This window comes from Lithobates pipiens, unplaced genomic scaffold (genome assembly GCF_037356315.1).
Source record: "Lithobates pipiens isolate NorthernLeopardFrog02 unplaced genomic scaffold, aLitPip1_a1.2 Scaffold_8, whole genome shotgun sequence".
In the NCBI taxonomy this organism is placed as follows: Eukaryota; Metazoa; Chordata; class Amphibia; order Anura; family Ranidae; genus Lithobates; species Lithobates pipiens.
The window spans coordinates 106,873,670-106,892,113 of NW_027507903.1; the positions used below are offsets into that span (position 1 = coordinate 106,873,670).

Sequence of the window (18,444 nt, forward strand, 5' to 3'; positions counted from 1 at the left end):
ATTAAGGAGGGCCTCTAGCTTATCTTTGTGCCCATGTAATGTAACCTGCAGTTGTGTCTATGGCTGTCTGTCAGACCATTGCTGTTTGGACTAAATGCATTGCTCAGAATGCCAGGTTTATTGTTATGGATCCGTCTGTCCATTGTCAGTTGGACCGTTTGTCCACAGCTTTGTGCTACTGCTTGAGTAGCTTGGCAGATGCTTTTCACCAAATTTCCAGGATGTGCTCCTCTTTGTATACATAAGCAGGATTCTCTGGCTTAAAGCCCAAATGTAGTTCTAAAAAAAAACATAAATCAGTGCGTGAGGACACGAGTTACTGTTATTGAACTGTGTTCCTTGTGCTGCTGGCTCCTGGTTTCCTTGACATTTTCCTCCATTGACCAATTGATTGCCCTTCATTTTGCCCTATCTATGGTCCCCCAGATTTTCACTAAGGTGCTTCCTCTGGTTTTGGCTCTGCTCCTTGCTCAATAGAATGTACAGGCTCTGTAGAGCTTCAGTTGTATCGTCAACTATGAAAAGTCATCGCTGGACCTCAAAGATTGAACTACGTGTGTCCAACACGGGGCATGTTCTATCCAGGGTCATTCTGGCACAGGAAAAACTTGTTGTCATGTACACCCAGTTTCACTCTAAATCATTGCAACTCAACATTTTAGCCTTGTGGTACAAAAAAGACTTGGCCCTTGGACCACACTGGAGTTAGGGAAGCTATTTCCACCACAGTACTGGAAAGTTCTCATGCCAGATGTCAGCCTATTGCTCTGGAGAGCAGTCATGAACATCCCTGGGCAGAGGACTTGGCTGCCAAAAGAAGTTCACCTTTCCATCAACAGGGGCACCTTGGTTGTCCCTTCAATGATATGCAACCCTGGCAAAAAGTTTTGAGAATAACTTGCATTTTCACAAAGTCTGCTGCCTTAGTTTTAATGGTGGCAATTTGCATATACTCCAGAATGTTATGAAGAGTATAAAACAAACAATTTATTGCAAAGTTCCAATTTGCCATGAAAATTAACTTAATCCCCCCCCCCCCCCCCCCCCCCCCCCAAAAAAAATTTACACTGCATTTCAGCCAGGCCACAAAAGGACCAGCTGACGACATGTCAGTGTTGATGAGGACAAGGCTGTAAATCACTCTAATGCTGATTGAGTTAAAATAACACACTGGAAGCTTTAACCACTTCAGCCCCGAGAGGATTTGCCCCCTGAATGACCAGGACATTTTTCCCCAATCGTCTTTCAGGACAGCCACCTTAGAGAGACACTGGCTCCTCCCCTCTTAGGAAACACCGCCTTCATTTTCAGGATTTAAGCCTCCTCCTCCCTTCGTTCCTCAGTTATGGTGTTTCCTCCGGTGGGGAGACACCGCTAAGGAACCTTAGCTGAATTCGGTTGGTGAAACTGAAGCTATCCGAGCGGAGCTCCGGCCCCACTCGGCTATCCGACCGTTTATCGGTCGGCCCGGGACAGTCTGATCAGCGGGGAGCTGAAGTGTTCGTACTGTCCGTATACCCTAAACTTCGCTTGGGGAAAGCAGGAAGTTTTACAGGGTCGTCCGTTCGTTCACCCGCGGGTGTTTCAACGGAACTGGCAGTCCGGTCGGCTGGGGAAGCTGAACTCTTGACTGACCTTTTCTACACGCACTCCAATATTCGCTTGGGGAAAGCAGGAAGTTTTTGGGGAGGTTCATCCCTGCGTTTCGCCCAGTGGGGCGCTGCAACGAAGGCGTCCAGGGCCCCCCTGTGTATACAGCCGGCTGGGAGCTGGAAGCCGGGCCGGTTGGCGGGCGACGTCAGTTCCGGTGGGGGCGGACCCCTTCGTTCAATCCGCGTCTTCCGGTTCCGGACGCGGCACGTGAAGGGTAACCTAGCGTTCGGCTGGTGCAGCCTCTCTTTCTTCAGTTGCACAGGTAGCTGTTAGAGGCACGTTCGTACCACGCTTCCTCAACGGGAGAATGTCCGAAGCAGAGGCTTCAAGAACTCCTGGAGATAACAGCACCAGCCACTCAAAGGTAAGAGGAACCCTGGGGAGGTGTTCCCTTACTTATATCCAGTAGCTCCACTGGTGTTTCCTCCTTGGTGGTCGGGGGGAAGGGTAGTGCGTCTGGGATCCTGGTGATGGTTGATCCTAGGGGGGGGGGGCACTCCCGGTGGTCCTCTATGTAGCGCTGGTGTTTCTTTTCCTTTAGGCTTATGCTGTTCCCTCCTTTACTTTGTGTCTTTCAGAAAGCCACGAGCAAGTCCCCCCATGGTTCTAAGAAAAAGTGCCCTTCATGTAGAACTTCTATGGGCGACTCCTGGTCTAAAGCAATTTGTAAACAATGTATTGAAGACTTACTTAGGGAACAGGCAGCAGAGCAGGGTGCAGATCTGGTAGCTTCTATGAAGGAACTCTCTGGTACCTTTCAGTCCTTCAAGACCTTTTTCTCCAGTTTCCAGTGGCCTCAGCCCCAGAGCACTCCTACACCAGCGCAGCAGTGTGTACCATCTATCCCAGTGGATGTTCCTCCGGCAGGGGAGAATCCAGGGGGTCCCAGGGCGGAAGCTGAGGAAGAAATTGACAGTGTCGTCTCAGACTCCCAGGGGCAATCTGACGCTGAGGAGTTGGATGGGGAATCCAGTAGAATCTCACGGTATAAGCTTTCCCTGGAGGAAGTGGATGAGCTCTTGGGAGCTATTCATACCACTTTAGGCATTCAAGAAGAAACTAAGACATTGTCACTCCATGATCAGATGTATAAAGGCATGGGGGAACAAAAAAAGCGGGTGTTCCCAGTGCATGACGTCTTGATCGATACCATCAAGAAGGAATGGCGGGATCCCGAAAGGAAACCTTTCTTTTCCGGGGCATTAAGACGAAGGTTTCCTTTTTCGGAAGAAGAGACTCTCGTCTTGAATAAATCTCCCAGATTAGACGCTGCTTTTTCCCAGGTGTCCAGACACACGGATCTGTCCTTTGAGGACATGGGGGTACTTTCTAACCCTATGGATCGAAGGATGGATTGCCTTCTTAAAAAGGCCTGGGATTCATCACAGGGGAATCTTAAACCAGCCATGGCAGCCACAGTGGTGGCCCGCAACATGGAGTATTGGCTTACCCAGATTAGTGCACACATTGAAGCAGGGACAGCGAAGGAGACTATTCTATCCTCCTTTCCCATGCTTCTCAAGGGGATAGCATACATTGCGGACGCTTCTGCTGAATCAGTGAGAATATCGGCAAGGTCCTTGGCTCTGACCAACTCTGCTAGGAGAGCCTTATGGCTGAAGACCTGGCACGGAGATAATGCGTCAAAGCTCAAACTCTGTGGGATCCCCTTTACAGGAGATTTGCTGTTTGGGCCAGGTCTCGAAGCAGTGCTAGATCGCACAGCAGACAAGAGAAAGGCCTTTCCTGTTAAAAGGAAACTTGGGGAACAGGCCAAAAGAAGGACTCGTCCCCAGAAGAGGGTTGTAGCCCCCCGTACTGTTCAGCAGAAGAAGAGTTGGGGACCCAAAAGCAAGGGCCCCGGGGGAGCAATTTTTCGCCCTCCTGAACAACCCAAAAAATCTCAGTGACAGGGTCACGGTGGGAGGAAGGTTGGGGGCCTTCCTCCCACAGTGGGAGACGGTTTCCTCCAATCAGTTTATTTTGGGGATCATCAGAAGTGGTTACCATTTGGAGTTTTCAGAACTCCCTCTTCTGAGGCTCCTTGTCACCGAGCTGCCAAAATGCACAGAGAAATCAGCTGCCCTTCTTTCCTCTCTAAAGGAGTTAGAAGAACAGGAAGTGGTAGTACGGGTCCCAGTAGGGGAGACAGGCAGAGGCTTCTATTCCCACGTTTTTGTGGTTCGCAAGCCCTCGGGAAAGTTCAGGCTCATCCTGAACCTGAAGCCTCTGAATGTCTCAGTCACCTACAAACGGTTTCGGATGGATTCGATTTACTCGGTAAAAGCACTCCTTCCACCGAACTGTTTCATGGCATCAATAGATTTAAAAGATGCATACCTGCATATTCCCATCGCAGAGACCCACCAGCGTTTTCTCAGACTAGCAGTGAGAACTCCAATGGAAGTGCTGCACCTTCAATTCAAAGCACTTCCCTTCGGGCTATCCTCTTCCCCCCGGATCTTCACCAAAGTGATGGCAGAAGTTCTGGCATTTCTGCGTCTCAGGGGAATCTCGGTGATCGCATATCTCGACGATCTTCTCCTGTTTGCTCCTTCCCCAGCACAGTTAAATCAGGATTTACAGGTCACAAGAAACTTGTTAGTAAGCCTGGGTTGGCTCCTGAACCTGGAGAAATCCAACTTAATTCCTTCCCAGAGGGTCACCTTCCTGGGGTACGTGTTGGACTCAACAGAACAAAGAGTCTTTCTTCCTTTGGAGAAGATTCAAAAGGTAGACAATGCACTGTTGTTTCTTCAGGGCAACCACCAAGTCTCCATAAGGAAGATCATGTCGGCGCTAGGGTTGCTGACATCCGCTCTTCCAGCGGTTCAGTGGGCGGGATTACATTACCGCCCTCTGCAACTATTTGTTCTGAAAGTTTGGGATCACAGCCAGGAGTCTCTGGATTCTCTGGTTCTGATCCCAAACCAGGTGAAGAGGTCCCTCTGGTGGTGGAGAAAGGGAGCAAATTTGTCCCAAGGCCTAGAGTGGGTTTTGCCAACCTCCAGGGTGGTTACAACCGATGCGAGCAGCTCAGGTTGGGGGGCGCACCTAGACTCCCGATTAATACAGGGTACTTGGGAGAAGAGGGACTCGAGGAGATCCTCGAATTGGAGGGAGCTGAGGGCAGTAGATCTAGCTCTCAGGACCTTTCAGAAAGAGCTCCGGGGGAATCATGTAAAAATAAGGTCGGACAATTCCTTGGTGGTAGCTTACATCAACAGGCAGGGGGGCACCAGGAGCGAATCCTTATGGGCCCTTGCGGAGGCCATCCTCAGATGGGCCGAAGCAAATATCCTGTCCCTTTCAGCAATCCACTTGAAAGGAGAACAAAATCAGGTGGCAGATTTCCTCAGCAGGAAAACACTGAGAGAAGGCAATTGGGTTCTCAAACAGGAAATATTCGAAATGATCACCCAGAGGTGGGGGATTCCTTCAATAGATCTTTTTGCAGCGAGGGAAAATGCCAAAGTAGCCACTTTCTTCTCCATAAACAGAAGAGACGGGGCTTTGGGGGTGGACGCACTAGCACAGAGTTGGGGTTTCTCCAGGTGCTATGCCTTCCCCCCTCCCGTGCTGATTCCAGCAGTAATAAGGAAGTTTCAAGTGGAGAATACTACCCTTATTCTAATTGCACCTCACTGGCCCAGGAGGCCGTGGTTCTCCATCTTGAAGGGCCTGTCTGTAGAACCCCCCTGGATTCTCCCAGCGCAGGAGGATCTCCTGTCTCAGGGCCCGGTCTTCTGTCCCCAGGTAGGACGGCGTAACCTGGCAGCGTGGCTTCTGAAGAAGAATTGCTGAAGGCCAAAGGCTTCTCAGACCGGTTGGTAGCCACTCTTCTAAACTGTAGGAAAAAGGAAACCCAGTCCATTTACTTAAAAGTATGGAGGCGGTTTAACAGCTGGTGTTCAGAGGGTTCCTTCAACGTGCACAGCCATGTAGCTGTTCTAGAGTTCTTACAGGCAGGGGCGGATAAAGGGTTAGCACTTGGAACACTGAAGGGTCAGGTTTCCGCTTTAAGCGTGTTTTTGGAGAAACATCTAGCATCAGACCCTTGGATAGTAAGGTTCTTCAGGGCCCTAGGTAGGCAGAGACCGGTTTCAAGCTCCCCCTTCCCAGTTTGGGATCTTTCCTTAGTTTTACAGGTTCTCACAGGGGAACCCTTTGAGCCGTTAGAATCTTGCTCATTAAAACTGATCACTCTCAAAACTGTGTTTTTGGTGGCGATCACTACAGCAAGGAGAGTAAGTGAACTCGAAGCCCTTTCTGTTAGGGCTCCTTTTTTTCAAGTTTTTCCGGATCGTTTGGTTTTTAAGATGGATCCGGCGTTTTTACCTAAGGTAGCCTCCAGTTTCCATAGAATACAGGAGATTGTGCTACCTACGTTTTGTTCAAATCCAGTTAGAGAACAGGAACACATATTTCACAGACTAGATGTTAGAAGATGTGTTCTTTATTATTTAGACTGCACAAGTCAGTTCAGAAAGACTGATTCACTTTTTGTTTTGTTTTCAGGGTCCAGGAAGGGTTCCAAAGCCTCTAGACGTACGATAGCTAGATGGTTAAGGTTAGCCATTGAGCAGGCGTACGTGGCAGGGGGGGTTAGACCCTCCAGCCGGGATTAGAGCACACTCAACCAGGGCAGTGGCAACTTCTCAGGCAGAGTGGGCTGGTGCATCTCCGGAACAAATCTGTAGAGCTGCAACGTGGTCCAGTTTTTCTACGTTTGTGAGACATTATAGACTGGATCTTCTGTCAGCCAAAGACCAAGCCTTTGGTCGCAAAGTGCTGCAGGCAGTAGTCCCACCCTAAGGTAATATACTCGCTTATCCTCTCTAAGGTGGCTGTCCTGAAAGACGATTGGGGAAAAATGGAATTACGTACGGTAATGTCCTTTTCCAGGAGTCTTTCAGGACAGCACCGGTTCCCACCCAAGTTTTTTTGCAGATCATCGGGAACTCATTACATGAGACCGTCAGGTAAGACTTAAAAGTTTGTTTGTTTGACGTGTTCTTGTGTCTCCCCAGTTGACCGGAGGTACTCTGGAAGAACTGAGGAACGAAGGGAGGAGGAGGCTTAAATCCTGAAAATGAAGGCGGTGTTTCCTAAGAGGGGAGGAGCCAGTGTCTCTCTAAGGTGGCTGTCCTGAAAGACTCCTGGAAAAGGACATTACCGTACGTAATTCCATTTTTTGCGATGCAGCACCGCGTCGCTTTAACTGACAATTCTACGGTCATACAACGTTGTACCCAAACAAAATTGTTGTCCTTTTTTCCCACAAATAGAACTTTCTTTTGTGTGGTATTTGGTCACCTCTGCAGTTGAATTTTTTGCGCTATAAACAAAGCGCTACAATTTTGGAAAAAAATAAACTTTTTTTTTACTTTTTGCTATACATATCCAAAAAATATATATATATATATATATATATATATATATATATATATATATATATATATATATATATATATATATATATATATAAAAAAGATGTATATTCTGCTACATATTTTTAGTAAAAAAATAAATAAAAAAACGCAATAGGCTTATACTAGTTTGCGCAAAAGTTATAGCATCTACAAAATAATGGATGGACTTATGGCATTTTTTTTTCTTTTTTTTTTTACTAGTAATGGCAGCGATCTGTGATTTTTTTTACGGGACAGAGGAGGGCAGAGCAGACACTTTTAAAATTTTTTGGGGTTTAGTGACATTTATGCAGTGATCAGAGCTAAAAATAGCCACTGATTACTGTATAAATGTCACTGGCAGGGAATGGGTTAACACTAGGGGGCGATCAAGGGGTTAGCTGTGTTCCTTAGGTGTGTTCTAACTGTAGGGTAAATGGGCTGCCAGGGACATGAGAGATCACGGTTTCCAGTCACCATGAACAATGGATCTCTGACATGTCCCCTGTCAGAACGGGGAATCGCCTTGTTTACAAAGACAGTTTCCCCGTTCTGCTTCAGTAATAGGCAATTGCAGGCGGACATGGAGTCCGCCCGCCCGAGCTGCCGTACAGGTACGGTGATTTGCGCATTGTTCTTCCATGGTTACCTGCAAGGAAACATGCAGTCATCAGTGCTTTGCACAAAAAAGAAGGCTATTGCTGCTATTAAGATTGCACCTAAATCAACCATTTATCAGATCATCAAGAACTTCAAGGAGAAATGTTCAATTGTTGTGACGAAAGCTTCAGGGCGTCCAAGAAAGTCCAGCAAGCGCCTGGACCATCTCCATACAGTTGATTCAGCTGCGGGATCAGTTCACTACCAATGCAGAGCTTGCTCAGGAAATGCAGCAGTCAAGTGTGAGTGCATCTGCATGTACAGTGAAGCAAAGACTTTTGGAAGATGGCCTGGTGTCAAGAAGGGCAGCAAAGAAGTCACTTCTCTCCAGGAAAAACATCAGGGACAGACTGATATGCTGCATAAGGTACAGGGATGGAATGCTGAGGACTGGGGTAAAGTCATTTTCTCCAATGAAATCCCCTTTGCGATTGTTTGGGGCATGCGTAAAAAAACCTTGTCTGGAGAAGAAATGGTGACTTGGGGGACAAAACATTAAAATTTGGGTGCATGACCAGGAAACTCCCCAGACCTTATTCCTATTGAGAACTTGTGATCAATCCTCGAGGCGAGTGAAAAAACCCCACAAATGCTGACAAACTCAAACATTGAATATGCAAGAATGGACTGCCATCAGTCAGGATTTGGCACAGAAGTTGATTGACAGCATGCCAGGTCAGATTGCAGCGGTCTTGAAAAAGAAGGGTCAACACTGCAAATATTGACTCTGCTAAACTTAATGTAATTGTCAATAAAAGCCTTTGATGCTTATAAAATGATTGTAATTATACTTCAGTATATCATAATAACATCTGACAAAATGATTTAAAAACACTGAAGCAGCAGACTTTGTAAAAATGTATATTTGTCATTCACAAAACTAGAATCTAGTTGGACACTTCCATGGCCTACATCAATTATCAGTAAGCCATCAGAAGATGCAGTGCAATAAGGGAAGCAGACTTCATCCTCTCATAGGCAGACCTTCATGTTCCACAGTCCACATTCCAGGCATGGAAAATTGGCAGGGGTTCTGGATCTGTGGGAATTGGCTCTCCATTTAGAACTTTTTGCCACAAGTGCAGGACACCAGTTGTGGACCTGCTGGAGTCCAGATTCAGCGAAGACACTTGATGGTTTTTTATATTGCCTGGTCCAGGGATCCTTAGGCCCTCCTTAGAGTGGATGCTCTGACGCCATGGGATCAGTTCAACTTGATTTGCGCCTTTCCTCCCCTCCACATTCTCCCTCTCCTATCCTGCAAGATCCAAAAGGAGGACTTTCCAGCAATTCTAATCATGCCAGATTGGCCCAGGAGGGTATGGTACTCAAGACATACTGAACGTTCCTGGAAGACACTGGGTTCTTCTGGATTGTCTGGACTTCCTATCTTTAAAGTAGTTGTAAACCCTTACATTTATCTAGTAAAGTGACTGGCTTCAGGTGATACAGAGATTAAACAAATCCTCCTCCATAAGTTGTACCAATCTGTGTCTATCTGCAGTCTTCTCTTCTCTTTACATTTGCTCAATGCTGAATTTACAAAGCTTTTCTGAGAGCTCAGAAAAAAGAGGGTGGAGAGCTGCAATTACACACTGCAGAGCTCAGCGAGGAGAGCTCTGTGAGCTGATTGAAGGGAAGGTTTACACCCCCTTCACACAGGAACAGAGCTGAGGCTGTCAATTTGCTGGGAGTCCCTCCCCAGTCTACTTTTTTTTCCTCTCGTGGTGTTAGGAAAACCTTTCAGAAGTGATTAATGAAATTAAAACTTGGTACTCTTAAGTACACACTATAGAGGGATATGCTTGTTCATATTTCATGTCTGAGGTTTACAACCTCCATCCTGCTCTTCAGTCACTGGCTTTAATGGCATGGTTGCTTAAGCCACTATGCTAAGGGACAGGGAACTTTCAGGTTCCACCATCTCTTTTTGAAGGCTAGGAAATATACTTTTTTACAAAGTCTACCATTGCACCAAGAAGGTCACATTTACTTTGTGCAATTTGTGGAATTTTCACCCTAGACAAATCTCATCCTTGGCCATTTTGTTTTAGAGACCTTTGGCCTTTGCTCTGATTTCTCCTCCTGTTTACCTGGTGTCTCCATCGGGTCTCACTTTGGTCTTCTACATTAACAAGGATGCTGTCTGTCTGTCCTTCCTTATGGTTGCCTCAACAAAACCATAGGGAAGTTTCTCTACTATCTGGACATGGTGTGCACTGTGGGAGTTTTTACATTTCAGATATTTCTGCTCTAAGGAAATCTGATTACCTGTTGTGCTCCCTAAAGGTTCTGGTAAGGGTCTTCCAGCCCCTCGTGTCACCTTTGCTAGATGGATCAAATGAGTTATAATTAGATTCTATAGTCTGAAGGATATGGTTCCTCCCTTCCCCATCAGGCTTCTGTTTCTCAGATTTCCAGTGCTGCTTTCTAGCTTCTGTTCACATGTTTAACCACTTTCAGCCCCGGACCATTTTACTGGTCAAAGACCAGACCACTTTTTGTGAATCGGCACTGCGCCGCTTTAACTGACAATTGCGCGGTCATGCGACATGGCTCCCAAACAAAATTGGCGTCCTTTTTCTCCCACAAATAGAGCTTTCTTTTGGTGATTTGATCACCCCTGCGTTTTTGTTTTTTTTTGCCCTATAAACAAAAATAGAGCGATCAATTTTGAAAAAAACGCATTATTTTTTACTTTTTGTTCTAATAAGTATCCCCCAAAAATATATATATAAAAAAAACTTTTTTTCCCTCAGTTTAGGCCGATACGTATTCTTCTACATATTTTTGGTAAATAAAAATCGCGATTGGTTTACGCAAAAGTTATAGCGTTTACAAAATAGGGGATAGTTTTATGGTATTTTTATTAATAATTTTTTTTTTACTAGTAATGGCGGCGATCAGCGATTTTTATTGTGACTGCGACGTTATGGCGGACACATCGGACATTTTTGACACATTTTTGGGACCATTGTCATTTATACAGCAATCACTGCTATATAAATGCAGTGATTCCTGTGTAAATGACACTGGCAGTGAAGGGGTTAACCAGTGGGTGGCAGTGTAGGGGGTAAGTGTTCCTAGGGGTGTGTTACTAACTGTGGGGGGCTGGGCTTTCATTTAGTGAACACTGATCTCCGCTCCAATCACATGGAGCAGAGATCAGCGTCACTAGTTGCTAGGCAGAACGGGGAAATGCTGTTTACAACGGCATTTCTCCGTTCAGCCGCCCCGTCTTCTTACTCCCTTTTGCCTCCAAACTCCTTGGATTTTTAGTCTTCAACCAACTGATGGACGGACTATCTCACTCCACAGAAACTGCTCTCCTAAAACTCACAAATGACTTACTAACAGCTAAAACCAATGGTCATTATTCCATACTCTTACTCTTGGATCTCTCCTCTGCCTTTGGTATAGTTGATCACCCCCTTCTCCTCAAACTCAATTTTTGGAACCCCCAAACATGTATATTTTTTTAGTAGACACCCTTGAGAATAAAATGGTGGTTGTTGCAATATTTTGTCGCACTGTATTTGCGCAGTGGTCTTTCTAATGCAATTTTTTTTGGAAAAAATTACTTTAATGAATTTTAAAAAAAACGAACCCGTAAAGTTATCCCCTTTTTTTTTTTGTATAATGTGAAAGGTTTTACGTTGCGAGAATCGTGATCTTTTTATTCTAAGCAAAATCATGATTCTCATTTTGGCCAGAATCGTGCAGCTCTAATATTGTAGTGAAGAGCTCACTGTATTTTAAGCAAAATCAAAATCTTTTTAACTGTATATTTTTATCATACCAAAGTTGAGAAAATAAACCCATATTTTTAAAATAAGGATTTAATGACAGCATTATATGGAAGGTTATTGCTGGCCTCATTCATCCTCTAGAACTTCTAGCTCTTGTGCTGATATTTTCCTTTAATGTGTTGCGTCACTAGCCAGTAACCTGTATAGCGGGGGTAGTCTACCTCGGCCCTCCAGCTTTGGTGAAACTACAAATCCCATCATGCCTCTGCCTCTAGGATTCATGCCTGTGATTGTCATGGGACTTTCACCACAGCTGGAGGGCCAAGGTTGCCTACCCCTGATGTATAGTGTAATACAGAATTCTGATTTTTCTTCCAGGTCTGTGACTCATAAGTGTGGAATTCAGGCACAGCTAGGCAGCGGTCATTTTCAGAAGGAGGTTGGCAGTGGCAGGCATATTCTTTTCTTCTGATGGCTGTACTTTTAAAGTGAACATGTGTTCAGACTATGTACATATTTACATGTTTTGAATAGACACGTTAAAACAAGTCTTCATTTACTTCTACCTATACATACACAATATTGTCAAAAGTACTGGCACACCTACCGTTACGAACTTTAATTGGTGTCTTGGTCTGTGTAGGGTTCAATATGGAGTTGGCCCATCCTTTGCAGCTATAACAGCTTCTTCTCTTCTGGGAAGGCTGTCCACAAGGTTTAGGGGTGTCTATGGGAATGTTTGACCGGTCTCCCAGAAGTGCATTTGTAAAGGTCAGCCACTGATGTTGGATTAGAAGGCCTGGCTCAGTCTCCGCCCCCTAATTCATCCCAAAGGTGTTCTATCGGGTTGAGGTCAGGACTCTGTGCAGGCCACTCAAGTTCCTCCACCCCAAACTCGCACATCTATATCTTTAATGGACCTTGCTTTGTGCACTCATCCAAATCCTTTGGAGGGGATACTGCCTGGGGGTTGCTTTTCAGGGGTTGGGCCTGGCCCCTTAATTCTAGTGAAGAGAACTTTTAAGGCGTCAGCATACCAAGACGCCACCAAAACATTTTGGACAATTTTCATACTCCCAACTTTGTGGGAACAGTTTGGGGATGTCCCATTCTGGTTCCAACAGGACTGCGCACCAGTGCACAAAGCAAGGTCCACAAAGACATGGATGAGTAAGTTTGGGGTGGAGTCCTGACCTTGACACTATATAGAACACCTTGGGCATGAATTAGAGAGGAGACTGCGAGCCAGGCCTTCTTGTGCCTGGCCTCACAAATGCGCTTATGGAAAAATGGTCAAACATTCCCATAGACGCACTCTTAAACCTTATGGACAGCCCTCCCAGAAGAGTTGAAGCTGTTATAGCTGCAAAGGGTGTGCCAACTCAATATTGAACCCTACGGACTAAGATTGGGATGCCATTAAAGTTTGTGTAAAGGCAGGTGTCCAAATACTTTTGACACTATAGTGTATGTGTAGGCATTGTGAGAAATTTGTCCTCAAAAGTTCAAAAAAAATAAAATAAAAAAAAAATAAAAAATAAAACAGAGGCACTGAAATCTTAACTATTATGGCAACCTGCCAGCCCTTTATATGTAACTACACAGCAAATGTTTCTAAGCTGTCAGAAAAAACAAATTTACTGTCTTTTTTGTTGTAAACGTTTGAGAATGAATTACTTAAAGTTACAAATAATAAATATGTTAATGTTCATTATCTGGGCACAGGTAAATTAAAAACCTTCCTTACAGGAAATGTAACCATTCTGTGCTCTGTCCACAACTAAACAAAAAAAACTTTGGCTGTAAATAAACGCATTTTATTTGGCGGACATTAGCACATATGATCTGTGTACAAGTATTATTAACCAATAACCTGTTAACCCTTTCAGATACTGACTTTCATTTTTTTTTGTTTCAGCTGGCTAAGTATTGGGAAGCATTTTTACCAGAAGCAAAAGTTATATCCTAACTGCCAAGGGACACAGTTACAGTTTTTTTTTTTTTTTTTTTTAATATATAAATATTATACCTCTTGCCTTTTAGAGACTATAGAATCACACTCTTCTGCTTCTACATCTGCCTGATGTTGTCCGACTCTTTTTACTCCTTCAGTGCTGAATGAAGTCTGTTGCGCATTGCTGTGCAGCGCATTTTCGGATCTTTATCTCAGAGCTGATTGATCAGGATTATCGACTGTTTCCTGTTTCTGGAACCCCTTCCACATTTCCTTTCTCACTGCCAGATCAGCCTACAAACATTTTACAACAATGGCAGACTGGTTTGACAGGCAAGAGTTAACTATAAAAAAGGACAGTTCTGTCCCAGCACTTAGACACATCGTTTTCTGTTAACATTTCTTGTGTATATTTTTCATTTAACTTCCACATATATTTTCTTATTAACTCTATAAAGTGATAATTAGGGCTTTTGGGGCTTTCTGCGAGAAAACTACAACAACAAATTAAATGAATGGGAGTTTCTTGGGGTGGGTTTATTAATATAAATATATAATGTATATTTTTTGGCTGTGACACAGACACAGAGAATGGAGCCTTTCTATTCTGCAAGAAGTACACAGTTATTCAATAAAACTTTGAAAAGCCCTCTGATGTATTTAGTATGTTTGTGGTGTATGTTTACCTTTTTTGTGTGTATGAATTAGGTTGACAATCCTTCCTGTTCCTAGGAAGTATAACCAAGGTTGACACTGCAATAGGATAGTTGCATTTGTTGCCTTCTTCACTATTTGCTGGTATGTTGAGAGAGCATCTCCAAAGAGTAAGAGAGGTGTGGGTCAGGACTCGATAATCCTGTCAGTGTCCTGTCTGTCTTGGCAAGCATCCGCCAATCCCCAAAGCTCTGTCTCTGCCATAATAGTGCAGCCCCCTGTTCCCAAAATGGGACTATAAGGTACCTTTTTCTTTTTGGCTGAGCTGTAACCAGCTCAGATTGATTGTACATAGTTTATTTGATTCTGTTCTAATCTTGACTGTGCTGTGCATTTCCCACTGTTGCCAGTAGGTGTCACTGGTAACACAGGACAGTGTGAGAATAGCAACTAAGTTAAGCTGTAATGAATATTCTTTTTCCAGAAACAGCCCAGTAGGAGGTTTCTGCCGCTGTGCATTCTGGGAAGGGGTATTTATTGGACAGATGGGGTAGGGTAGTCTTCATCCCATGGCCTTTCAGGCTTGAGGCTACGCTGCTGCAAGCTGTGCCAGTAGGCCCAGAAGCCTGTCTGGGGCCTACTATTTCGGAGGTGGTCCTTAGTCTGTCTTGGCTGTTTGGAAGAAGCCAAGCTGAGCTGAGGAGATCCAGGGGAGGCCCCTTGCTGGAGAGAGCTAGGATGAAAGCTGGTCTCTCAGAAGGGCCTGATGACTTGTTTGGAGTATGCATCTACCTACCCTCACAGTACTGCTGGGTCGGCTTAAAGGTTCTGGTACTATGAGGCTGTTCTACAATCCACTCAAGGTAACAAACTACTGGCTGCTAAGTTTGTGAGAGAGACTAATCCAGGCATTTACAGATTGCTAGGTCTGTGTGAGAGACCTACCCAGATATTCAAAATTTGCTAGAAAGAAAGCTGTGTTTGTGTCCTTTAACCTAAGGAGTTTGTAAGTGATCTGCTGCAAAAGGGTATCTGCAACCTCCCCTCAACCTCTTTACTACTACTTTAAAGTTCTTTATTAAAGCATTGAAAACTACCTAAAGTGACTGGCACCCATATTTGTTCTAACTTCCCATTATTGCCATGGACTCAACCCTGGGGTGAATGCAAGCTCACTCCCTGGTATCTGGAGATACCTTTCTGCTCCCAGGAGATCCAGGGGGGCACTACAATAGTATATAATGACATTGGCTGTATGTCTGGGTTCATTGTCCTGCTGCAGAATAATTTTGGGGCCAATCGTGCTCTTCTCGGATGGTATGATGGATCAGTATCTGCCTGTATTTCTCAGCATTGAGGACACCATTGATCCTGATCAAATCTCCAATTCCAATTCAAATCTCCAATTCTGTTTGTAGAAATTTAGACCCAAACTTGCAAAGAACCTCCACCATGCTTCATTGTTGCCTGCAGACACTCATTATTGTACAGCTCTCCAGCCCTTCGGCAAGTAAACTGCCTCCTGCTAAAGCCAATATACAATAATATATAAAATATAGTTACCTTTGCAATACATGCACATTTACATATGTTTATCCCTTTAGGGCTCATGTATTGCAAATATTTTTACACATGCAAATAAGACTTTTTTATTTATTTTTGCAATTTATTTTATTTAAGACTAAGTCCTCTTGCACATGAGAGTAGTATTAGATTATTGAGAATTTGTTTTGTTCTTCCTTTTGAGAGCCTCTTTCACTTTGATATACAGCATGGTTCAGACTCTAGTGAGAAGTACCACAAAGGGCCAGTTAATTGTAATGTTGTGCAATGAGCTTACTGAAGGAGGAAAGCACACAGAGATAAGCTTATCACTGTACTACTTTTCCTTTCACTGTGCAGTCACAGACTGGGTGTGGGGAGAAGACCGTAAAGTGTTTATATGCTACAGCCGATAAAAATCAGGTCTCCTGCCCTGCCAGGCAGTTCTGTGACACGTAGAACTGTATATGTCTCATGAATCGATGGACACAAGTACAAATTCTTTGGCAGGTAAAACAACTCCCTTATGTTTATTTATTTTCAATTTTTTATTGTAAAAGACAAAGGCAACCTGTAAGTCACACAAATATCCACACACAAAGTAATAAAAATACAAAGCAGAACTCATAAAGTCCAAATTCCAGTGCAGTAATCTATGTTAGAGGAATGTAATGCAAAGGCAGGGCTGTTCTGTCCAAGAACATAAGAGCTTTAAAAGAAAGGTATAGAAGGCCTACTATAGTACCTTCCCAGCTCCTGAAAGGGCAATGGAAACCTAAGCAATCATGTATCAGTCTGACCCATTGGAGGGAGATCCCAGGTAGGGAACCCACCGAGGGGCCACCTGCAAGGGAATATGTCTGGAGCGAGCCCAGTGTGCATCATAAATCGTCTCAATTTTAACTATTCAACAGAAGGGGTAGAGAAAAGGAAGAGAAACATAAGAGAGGGGGCATTAGGGAATAACTCGCCACAGGGAAGGAGGAAAGTCCATATCATCAACCAGGGGGATCCACATCCAGGAGAGCCTTACCCTCCCCTGAATAAACACATTTCATTGAGACCATGCTTTTGTATATACCTGTCGTTTTTGCTGCGCCGTCAACGCCAAATTCTCCATCTTGTTTAACTCCTCCACCTTCCTAAGCAACAACCGACTCGTTGGAGGCTGTGTTTGTTTCCAGTTAAGAGGGATGCAGAATTTAGCAGTGTTGAGAAGGTGGAGATAGATTTCTTATACACTTTACTGGGGATTTTAGAGGCATGAAGCAGAAAAATTGTCGGGTCATCTGGGACATTGTAACCAGTAAATTTTTGCGATATGTACCGGACACTTATATATTTTTTTTATTCATTTGTTTCAGATACTTCTATAGCGCCGTCAAGTTTAAAAGCACTTTGCATATGTATTATACATTCACATCAGTCCGTGCCCTCAAGGAGCTTACAATCTAATGTTCCTAACTCACATTCATATATACACTTTCTAGGGGCAATTTAGACAGGAGCCCAGAGGCTCTAATAGACTTCAATATAGGATGGGCTCGGGTTGCAGAGAATGCACTCTCTGCCCACCCAGGTGTGTTACAACATCGAATGTATATTTGCTGTTGTAACACTGATCCTCCTCCTGGCCAATCAGGAAGCAGGTTTTGACACCAGTGACCAGATTGGCTAAAAGGACAGACAATTCTTTTGGACGCCTAGGAGGAGGAAGGGAGGAGCTGGAAGCTGCCATGGAGGAGAGAATTCCAAGCAGAGCTGCCTCTACCACGCTACCTGCCACCCGCCACGATGGGGTAAGTGCCGGAACAACCCCCCCCAAAAAAAACAGCTGCCACTGCTAACAGCATGTCTTTAGAGTATGGGAGGGTACCTATGCAAGCACAAGGAGAACATGCAAACTCTATGCAGATAGTGTCGTGGTTGGGATTCGAACCAACGACCCTAGTGCAGCGTGTGTTTAACTGTTTTGCCTGGAGTTCAGTCTTAAGAGATTTTACCATCAAGATGCTGGAGAATACTGAAAACCGGGCTTTGCAGTCACATGCAAGTAATAAATTATAAATACTAATTTACAACATTAGTTATGAATTGACTATATTTTGAATCTCTCTCAATCTCTTATATAGATTTATGTATTTACGATTCATATTTTTCCTCCTAAAATTAGATTTATCCACAGTCAGCACATATATTTTTATTACATCTGAGGGGACTAATGTGAAGAGGAGGAGAAGGCGGCAATGACAGGAAACAGCTACTTTCTGTTCCCTCTTAGAGAATAGAGCATTTCCTCTTAGAAGGTCTCATATTTTTGTCATTCTACAAAGGAGGCAAAAGAAAATCTGTGCAATGGATTAATTTTACAGGTTTTTGAATATATCATACATTGTACACTTTACCTAGTGCTGGGCTGGCCTGAGAATCTCTCATGTCGTGTTCCTGGATCTTCAATCAATAGGCGCCCTATATTCACATTACTAAGCTGTCAAACAATTACGTAAACATAGCTCGGCAAACAATTTTTTTTCAGCATGCTTGTATGGCTGTCCACACCACAAAGCTTACATGGGTTACAAACCCTTACCTTAGAGCAATATTTATTAGTATTACTTATGCACAGCCAGAACATAATGACTGCTGGGGAAAGGAATGATGTGTGTGATAAAATATTTGGATGTATTTTTAATAGCCTTGGTGCAAGCTGTTGGGATATTATGAGGATGAAATAGTGCGGGACATGGAGTTATGTGTGAATGAGAAGCAGGAATAAGTGCCTGCATGTGGGAACTTACTGCTTGTGCCTTGGGATGTCATG

The 18,444-nt window shown here is 44.1% G+C and overlaps 1 protein-coding gene across 1 annotated transcript in view; it reads left to right on the top strand.

Annotated features, from left to right (window-relative positions):
* SNX1 (sorting nexin 1) overlaps window positions 1-14,076 on the top strand; it is a 95,664-nt gene extending 81,588 nt beyond the window's left edge. The window contains exon 15 of the mRNA XM_077471858.1: window positions 13,392-14,076. Coding sequence (XP_077327984.1) covers window positions 13,392-13,442 — 51 coding nt within the window. The 3' untranslated portion in view covers window positions 13,443-14,076. The remainder of the gene's footprint in view (window positions 1-13,391) is intronic.
* Window positions 14,077-18,444: the final 4,368 nt, after the last annotated feature.